This window comes from Desmodus rotundus, chromosome 4 (genome assembly GCF_022682495.2).
Source record: "Desmodus rotundus isolate HL8 chromosome 4, HLdesRot8A.1, whole genome shotgun sequence".
Lineage (NCBI taxonomy): Eukaryota > Metazoa > Chordata > Mammalia > Chiroptera > Phyllostomidae > Desmodus > Desmodus rotundus.
The window spans coordinates 102665942-102675837 of NC_071390.1; the positions used below are offsets into that span (position 1 = coordinate 102665942).

Consider the following 9896-nt stretch of genomic DNA (forward strand, 5'->3'; position numbering starts at 1 on the left):
GAATTATACTATAATTATAACCAGCTAATCTAACTACACAGGTTATGTTAAGAGATTGTTTCTTACAATCAATGAAAGAACAAATGAGACTTAACTGTTCTCCCACAGAAATCAGAGCATAAGTACTTTCCCTTAACTTACTGGCTTCTTTTTTATAGGTCAGTGGGATAATAGGTAAGTGGGCAAAATGCTTCTATTCAATAGATAGAATTATTTTTTATTTTTGTTATTTATTGGGGTGATGTTCATTAATAAAATTATATGTTTCAAGTGTACAATCCTATGATACATCACACAAAGTCAAATCTTCTGTCACTGTATATTTGACCCCTTTGCCTTTAAGTCTGCCCCCCCCCGCCAACCACCATACTGTTGTCTGTGTCTATGAGTTTTTGTTTGTTTATTTGTTGCTTTCAGTTTTGTATGCCACATAGAAGTGAAATCACATGATTCTTGACTTTTCTTGTCTGACTTATTTTGCTTAGCATGATATTTCAATTTCCATCCATGTTGTCACAAAATAATTAATAGTTAAAACTGTGTTTTTTAAATTGTTTTTAGTACTTTCAAAATAATTCAAGTTTTAATGTTTCTGTAGTTTTTACATCACACTAGCCCTCAAAATTATAGGTTGCTTTTTTAAAAAAGTAGTTGAATGTTTTAGAAAATTTTAAATTGTGTTTTATTATTTGTCATGTTTAATTAACTTGGTTAGTTGGTGCCTCAAGAATTGAATTACAGGAATGAAAGCTATGTTCTAGTGGAATTTAGCTAAGGATGAATGAACATTAAAAGTTCATTTTGAGTTTTTGGCTTCTCTTAGGTATTTGGATTTGCTCAAGGACTCAAACCTTATTAAAACTCAGGATGTGTTTGCTGTCATCCGATATATCTCATATAACAGCTACGGGAAGTACATGGCCTGGAACTGGATACAGCACAACTGGGAATATCTGGTCAACAGGTGGGATGGTCAGATAATGGTGTGTTGTTCTCCTTGTTGGATACTGTCTGCAATTCTTTCTCTCCTTACTGTACTATCTCTGATATTTATCAGTATCTGAAATGGCATATTACCAGAGGTAAAGGGTCATGGTGTCTTCCTTCCAGGGAAGCAATGTACTAATTAATTTTCATCATAATTTATTTGTGGAAAGTATTCCACCTCATCTGTAGAATTCTGAGATCTGAAGAGATGCCTAAATCACATTACTTTTAGTTTGGTTAAAACAAGTTAATATAATTCTGCCTGTTGTGATAGTACCTGGCATAATGCCAGGCACATATTTAGTTTTCAATCAATATTTAATGAAAAATAAATGGGAATTCTGAGACCTGGGTTCAGATTGGAGCCCTATATCTTACTGGGCTTATATGAATGATACATTTTATCTCCCTTGACCAGATAGTTAAACTTCAGGTAATTTGAAAAGTTCTTAAAAGGAATCTACACTTCCCAGGCAATAACTGTTTTAAAATAGAAAACACCAAATTAATTAGAGAAATTCTTTCCCAATATTTTAATTTCTTCAGCCCCCATACAAATGAAATATTGCTATTTTTGGTCCTGATTCTCTAAATGTAATGCTTATTTTCCATTAAAAGGATATTTCTTTCACAGAGCAAAAAATATATATAGATTATATATCCCAAACAAATATGAAAACACTGACTAGAAGACCTTTACCATATGAAATCCCCACACCAAGAAATAGATTCTGTTGGCCCCTTCCGGTCTCTTCTGTCTTCCCATCAACACTGCCTAGTTAACGGCCTTACCAGAAATATTAAATATGGCAACTTCTCTTTATATTCTCTTTTCAACCCCACAGTTCACCAGGAGGCCATCATGTTGATTCATATTTCCCATCCTTCTGAGATCCAGATTAAGTCTCTAGCTCTCAACCAAGTTATCCTACATTGTAGGGTTTTTTTTTGCCTATTTGTGATAAATTTTTGCCTTTTTTATTCTTGCAATGATTGATAGTAACGGCTCAACCATCTCTATGGAGACTGGTGCGCATGCGTATGATACTGTGTTCATCTGTAATTATTCGATAGAATGCTTGGTTTAGAATTAACAAATATACTTATTCAGAACATGTTATCTAGGGGTAACAGTTCATACTATGCAAGGTAATGCCTTTCACTTTGAAAGATATATGCCTAAGGACAAACACTGTGTATTTTGTTTTAACTCAAAAGACTGTAAAACTTTTATTGGTGTATGCTGCCTGAAACCTATGTAGATGAAAAACAATGCTTACTTTTGAATTATTGTGAAAAGACAAGTAAATAATGTTCATTTTGCAAACTGTTTATTACAAGGCTTATTTAAACAGCTCCGGTGTAATTTATTTCAAATAATGCATTTTTCACTTTTAAAAATTAGTTTATTGTTATTCCTCTTAAAAATTAAGAAGTAGAAAAAACAGGTGTTATCTTGTCATAAAAGTTAGAAACGTCTGGCCTTAAAATAAATCTATTAGACATAATACTGAATTTTTTCAAGAAAAATGAATTGATAAAAAATTTCCAGTGCTAGTTCCAAAACCCTCACCCAAGGGTTTTAGTATTCCTTCATAGTCTAGCAATCTAATTCTCATAAAGTATTATTTCAAAGAGCTCCAATGGAAAATTACGTAATAACCACATGATGGACACACACACCCAAGATACTCAATATTAATTATGACTAGTTTGAATAAATAAAATTTTCCCATTAACATTGGATAGGACAAATTAAACAAAAATGAACCAAGCTTTATCCAAAATTTCTAAACTCTTGAACATTTTCCAGACTTTGAAATGAGTGGTTTTATTGCCTCCATTTCTGAACAATTTATTGTCATGCTACAATAAATAAGCTGCTTTTTAATAAAGTTTTTGTTATGTGATTTTTATGACCACATCACTAATGTCCTTTTCCAGTTTGAGACTTAACCACGAAGTTCCAAAGATACTGCAGAATTTTTTTTTTGCTTTTATTTATTCCACTAAACTCTTAGAAACTGTGAAGTTGGATGAACACAATAAATCAATAGTGTAGTAAGGTAAAATTTGCTTTTAATTTATGACTCTAGCTGAAAAATTAAGTCAATGGAATATGACTGAAACCATTCAAACACTACCCCATAAACAAAATAATTTGAGAAACAGAAGTTTCATGTATGTCAGAATCACTTGAAAAACATAATACTTATGTAAATATTAAATCCAAGAAGTTTATTTTCATATTAATTCTTATTTTAGTTTTAAAAGTAATCAATATGATAAATGTATAAACATATTTCTTCTTAAATGCTATATACTTTATATGATACTGGTTTCTTGGGTATGAATATATTTGTCCTTACAATTCTAGTATTTAAACAGATAGTCGTAGTTTTTATTCAGTCTATTCATTGCTAGTTCTCAAATATATCCTTTAATTTTTAGTCTCTAAGAACAAAACAGAGGAGGAATATCACAGAAATTATGGAAGGTTACTGATAAAAAATGTTTTCTTACCTGTAATTAGCAGACTTTCTTTTAATCTATAGATTAATCTATAGATTAAATCTTTTAATCTATCATGATAGCAACTTAAGTGTAGTTTCTTTTTTTAAATTCCCATTTTCTTATTATGAGTTACTGTTTTGTACAAAATGCAGGTAAGCAAAATTAAGGATATAAAAATCACCCATAATTCTACCTAGAAATAACCCCTGTTGTCACACTACTGTTTTTTCCTTGAGTCTGTTTTTTAGGAGAAATAATCTGGTTCCCTATTTTTATGGATCTTAAGAGTCTAGTGACAGAGACAAATATTGACCTGAGAATCACACAAATTCTCGTATACTTAAAATTGTAATAATTACAAATAGAAGAGGTTCAGAGCACTCCGAGAGAGTATAAAGGGAAAACCAACCAAGTCAAGAGAAGTTGGAGGTTAAGGGCTTTCCTAAAAGAAGTGATGGTTGTGTTCAGTTCTGAAGGAAGGGCAGGAGTTAATGGGGTGAACAAGAGTTGAAGCATTCCTGACTGAATACTTACTATCAGCAAAGAGAAAAGGTAAGTGCCCAGCTTTGCAGGGTCATGTTAAGACTTGAGCTTTTGTTCTAAAAGTGGTAAGTCACTGAAGGGTTGTAAGTAAGAAAATGAAATGTTCAGTTTTACTTTGAAAAGAAAGCTCTGGTGCTGAGATAAAGTACAGGCCTAGATGGAGGCCAGACTGAATTCGGGAAAAGCAGTTGGAAAGACATTGCAGTAGGTTTGGCAAAAGATAATGGTAGATTAGACTATGGATGTAATGATGAAGATGAAGACATAAAAAGAACATTTAGAATTGGGTGGTAGAGTAGAAATGGAAGACAAATGTGAGGTGTCAAAGATAATGGCTAGATTTCAAGAAAAGATAAGATTTGCAGAAGGAGAATGATGAATTCAGTTTGTTATGTGTAATGCTTTTGATTCTCTTTCAAGATGTTAAAGTGAAAATTGGTTCAAGGAGATTATAGGTCAAATGTTACTTAAGGTTTAAGTAAACTGAAGACAAAAAAATTCTCATTCGATTTGTTGGCATAAAAGCCATTGTAACTCTAGAAAAAGTTTTCCAGTGGAGTGATAGGAGCAGATCTCAAATTAAAACAGACGATAGAGTCAGTGGTGAGGAGATAGAGACAAGAACTGTAGAGAAATATCTTGAAAAGTTTGACTATAAATGGGGAAATGAGAGAAAGGAAATTGAGAGAGATGCCAGATCAAAGGAAAGATTTTTTTTAATTATGGGAGAAATTTTAGTATAGTTAACATATTTAAAAACTGGTAAGAAAGATCCAGTGAAGAATGAGAGATTTAATATGTAAGGCAGAAAAAAATATTTTTTAAATAAAGTTTCTAAGAAAGTAGGGTAAAACAGGAACCACAACACAAGTGATAGGAGGAAAATTGATATATTTGCATATTTGTAGGATAATAGATATAGGGGTTACTATGTATTTTTTCTGTGAAGTAAAAGGCAAGGTCATCTTTGGGGGGAGGAAGGAAAGCGGAGCATGTTCAGAGGTTGGAAGAGAGTGAAAACATTTGAAAAAAGCAATTCAAAGAGGAAGAAGAGGAGTTGGCCAGAGTAATGTAGGAGGATTGTCAAGGTGGAGAGCTTATTTAAGATAGATAGCCATGAATTTATAGTGAGACATTATGGGGATAGTTGGGTGACCTCCCTTGATAGAACTTGGCTGCTTGGTGCAAACACAGAGAAAATGGCTGTTTATTTCACCAAAGCTAGAGTTTAGCTAGACACAAACAGTTAAAGTATAAGGGAACAATGACCGGTGTGGTTTAGTTGGTTGGGCATTGTTTTGTAAAGCGAAAGGTCGCTGGTTCAATTCCCAATCAGGACACATGCTTAGGTTGAGGGTTCAGTCCCTAGACGGGTCACATTTGAGAGGCAACCAATAAGTGTTTGTCTCTCTCATCAATGTTGCTGTCCCTCTCTTTCTACCTCCCTCCCCCTCTCTCTAAAAATAAATAAATAAAATCTTTAAAAAATATATAAGGAAGTTCAGGACTTAGGCAAAAATGTTATTGAAAATGGTAGACTGTGAAATCTAAACTATGTAAGGAAATAAGCAAAAGAAAAGGAAGAGCTGATGGTCCAGGAGGAAGTAGGAGTAAGGATGCTCGAAGGGCCAGATAAAGGGAAAAACTGGTCTAATGGAAACTGAATGATAAGTTATGTCATGGAGGGTGCATAAACAAATCATTTTGGAGGAAGAGTACTTAAGGATGATCGCAAGGTATGACAATGGGAATTGATAGCTGAAATAGAGTAAAGAAAATATCACTAGAATTGAGGAATCAAGAAATGAAGGAGCTAAAATGTTATGTTGACCATCCATGTGAACCTTGTAATTGCCCAGCATGATCGAATGGCTTGGATTTAGGTACCAAAGTATATCATAAATGAGGTGAGGAGGAATAACCTGAAGGAACATATGTTTTTAATGATAGTGAAAATAATGGTCTGGAGGCAGCAATGAGAAGCTCTGCACACCTATTCCATTTTTGACCTGGTGCTACAAAGGGTGTGGGATAATACACATTCCCCAAATGCAAAGTGGTATTCCCTGGAAAGGGATATTTCCAGAGAACTAGGGTGAAGGCTTGAAGAGACTGGGGCGATCTAGGAAGCTAAGACAGAGAGACAAGGCGGTACACATTACGGGGACAGTGTTGAGAATACATGCCTCGGGGGTCTTAGATTTGGGATGATGACTGCTGACATTAAGTGAGGGGAAGTTGCTCGCCTTAGACTTCTAAGACAAAAGAGGAAAGACATGGGGGATTTAAATTCAATGGTGTCCAGGATAAGAGTGGACATTGGACCTAGTGCACTGAAGATCATGGTTAATTATTAGAACTTTTTGTCTTTTACACACTGGTATATTTTCTCTTTATATTTCTTTTGCCAACTACTGATTCATTATTTTGCTAATTTCAGGTTTGCACATTGCTCCCTCTCACTGATTTAAAGGATTCTTTATATAGGGAAAATATTTGCTCTTTTCACATCAAAGTAATAAATTATGACTTTTAGTTTGATGGCATTTTTAGTATAAAACTTTTTTTAAAGTGTATGCAATGAACTTTATAAGTTTTTATCTTTTTGGTTTCTGCTTTTGCTAGGTGATCATTTTTAATGTAAAATTTCTCCTTCTGCTTGTTTACTTCTTTATCTATTAATGTATTTTATTTTATCCTTCCCTAAGATTTCAACAGTTCACATTTTTAAAATTATGTTTTATTGACTCTGTTAGTCCTGGCTGGTGTGGCTCAGTGGATTGAGTGCCACACAAAGTACAAAGGAAACGTTTGCATCTAGAGAAAAGATTTCAAGTTCTGTGTGCTTATATTCTCTTTTACTCCCCTAAATTCCTCTTCAGGTACACCCTCAACGACAGAAACCTTGGCCGGATTGTCACGATAGCAGAGCCCTTCAACACTGAACTGCAGCTCTGGGAGGTATGGAGACAGATTCCTCTGTAACTCATCTTGGAAGGGACACAATTAAACTTTTCTGTAAAACAGAGATGGCATTCTTTTCTGTTCAGATCAGAGGAACAAGGAGAAAGAAATAATTCTCGTATCTAGTTAAATGTACACCTATTTTTTCCTAAATGGAACAATATCAAATAAGCGAGAAACAGACAAAGTTTAAAATCTGAGAAAGGCAAGCTTTAGAAGTCTTCATGGGATCGTTCAGCTTACCAATGCAGGAACAGTGGGCCTTTCCTTTCCTGGTAATTGTTACCCAGGAATAAGTTGGTCAAGATGTTATTCCTTTCAAAATTCATGGTTTTGGAATGTCAAAACTTAACCCAAATCTTTTAGATTTCAAACATCTCAGTTCCCTGATGGAAAAATGTATATTAATGTTGGGCACATTGTATGAATTTTCAGTATCCGTTTATTAAATATTGGAGCGTGAACATTCTTCTGTGTGTTAAGAAACAAAATAATTCTTCTTTTTTAAATGGCAAATAGTTGAGTTTTAGGGAAAGTTCTGGAGGAAATCGGGAGGATAGAACAAATTTAACAAAGATTTTTTTATGAGTCCTTAATAAGTGAACTGAAAGTATATGAAAATGCTCCTGACTCCTGCAGTGAAAGGCTAAGCAAAGCCACATCCCACAGACCAGATTTTCCAGGAGTGCCCTGAGGCGTGCACAGAAAATAGAGAAACCAGCAGAAGCAGGAGTGGGCGTGCCAGCTGTTTGTTGCTGCCCTCCTTCCCCAGTATGTTAAGAGTCTTTTGTGGCTTGATGCTCTGCCGGGCACCCAAAGCCATGGGTGATCATGACTGTTTTGAGAGATTGGCTCAATCTAAATGATGGACCAAAAGATATATCTCAGTGTTGTGTAGTGATCCCAAATTTCCAGGTAAGAAGGAAACCAACCCAGTTTTGTAAATGACATTCTTGAAGACTAATTGGGCTTTAAAATGACTTGCTTAATTATTTCCCTCTCTTTTACAGGTGGAGAGTTTTTTCAAAAAATATCCAGACGCTGGAGCAGGAGAAAAACCGAGGGAGCAAGTGCTGGAAACAGTGAAAAACAATATTGAATGGGTAAAACAAAATAGAAAGAGTATAACAGAATGGTTTTTGGATTTACCTAGGAATGGTTCAAATATCATATTTTAATTTTGGGAATCTGTTGTTTCTACTATTAAGCATTTGGTGACCTGATATACAAGCACTGTGGGGGGAACCTTATGCCCAGATTCTGCTTTTTCTGAGTATTATGTTTTATGTTTTGCCAGGCTTTAAAATTGTTTGTCTTTGTTTATGAAAGAAGATACAAAAGAGGAGATAATGTACTCAGGGATTTCTTCTAAGTGTACTTCATAGGAGATTCTTTTCAAAGTGAAGAGAATGTAATAGCCATTTTAATATCTTTAAAAGTCATTCTTTTTATTTCAAATCTATAAAAATAGAACAATTGGGTCTTAGCTTTACATTTTCAGTACCAAAGAAACACCACTAATCTTTTCTCTTGATTGATTTTTAAAGTTGAATACTGGCACTTGAGGGACCAATATTACATCTTAATCTTTATTTTATTATTCAGAATTATACAGATCTAATATCGTTTCATTCACATATGTCTTATTCCTTTAAATCCTACCAAAGTAACTGAGCTTAAATTTTACTCAAGGATTGCATAAATTAGCCAAAGAAATGGCTGACTGTTGCCTTTGCTCTTATAACATCAACATGAGAACTCTCCTCTCCTTTTTGAAATAAATCTGAATGATCACCTTGAAAAAATATGTATTGTTTTTCAGTGTCACTTTACTCTTGAATAACAACAACTGTAGTGTTCCCTGAATAATTTAGCACAATGCAACCCTGATTCAAGAACCCCGCCTTTTTCATGCTTGGTGCTCCATCCACCTGTTCCATTCCCTGCAAAGCTCCCTCAAATATGCTATGAAATTAGAGGGAGGATAGCGCTTAACTCTGCTCCGTGGACTTTAGAGGGAAAAGGCTGAATAATTGGAAACTGGTCAGGAAGAAGCAAAGGCTGATTATTCTATAACACTAAATGGAATTAAAATTTAGCTTCAACCTAACCTAGCAATCTAAGTGTGAAAATGAGGAAACACGTGGATGTCTACAGCATGACTCTGCATATCTGAGGCTGTATCTTCTCATAGTAACTTTTATGCATTAACCCCTATCCTAATCCATACAGAATAGCATGGATCAAATTTAAATCCGTGACTTGATTAAAGACATCAGTTATATTTAATATGGTACTTGATGCCTAGTAGATCCACAATTTAAGTAGAAAAGATGGTAAATTACTATGTCCTAATCTTCTATCTTTAGAAAAATCTAAATTTATTTAGAACCTTCTGAAGTATAAAATCATTTAAGATTGGCTTGATGGTAATTGAAGCACATGAAAACAATCGAAGTTTTAGCATTGCCCTTATTTTCATAACAATGTGTCCTAATCAAATCTTGTCAAACTTTGTAAACTTTCTTACTGCTGTCTCTCAATGGTCATTTTCTCAACCTACACAGATAATCTGACAAATTTACATGTAGACTGGGAAGAAATCAAAAGATAAAAACGAAGAAATTTCCAGACCAAAACTTAAAAACTATTATTTTAAATTACTTCAGAAGAAAAGACACATTAACATTCTAAGTCATCAGGAAAACTACACCATGAACTTCAAATTAACCACAATCGAAACCAGCACTTGAAGTCTAGTATTGTTTCAAGTATACAAATAAGGAAGTAAGATGGTTTATTCTTTGGCTTTATGTAATAACTAAATTTTTAAAGGGAAAAATATACGATGGAAGTAAAACAGATTTTGTCTTGTCTACAAACCATTC

The 9896-nt window shown here is 34.1% G+C and overlaps 1 protein-coding gene across 1 annotated transcript in view; it reads left to right on the forward strand.

Moving 5' to 3' along the window:
• ENPEP (glutamyl aminopeptidase) overlaps window positions 1-8815 on the forward strand; it is an 87995-nt gene extending 79180 nt beyond the window's left edge. Inside the window, exons 18-20 of the mRNA XM_024551066.4 lie at window positions 824-964; window positions 6927-7005; window positions 8019-8815. Coding sequence (XP_024406834.2) covers window positions 824-964; window positions 6927-7005; window positions 8019-8186 — 388 coding nt within the window. The 3' untranslated portion in view covers window positions 8187-8815. The remainder of the gene's footprint in view (window positions 1-823; window positions 965-6926; window positions 7006-8018) is intronic.
• Window positions 8816-9896: the final 1081 nt, after the last annotated feature.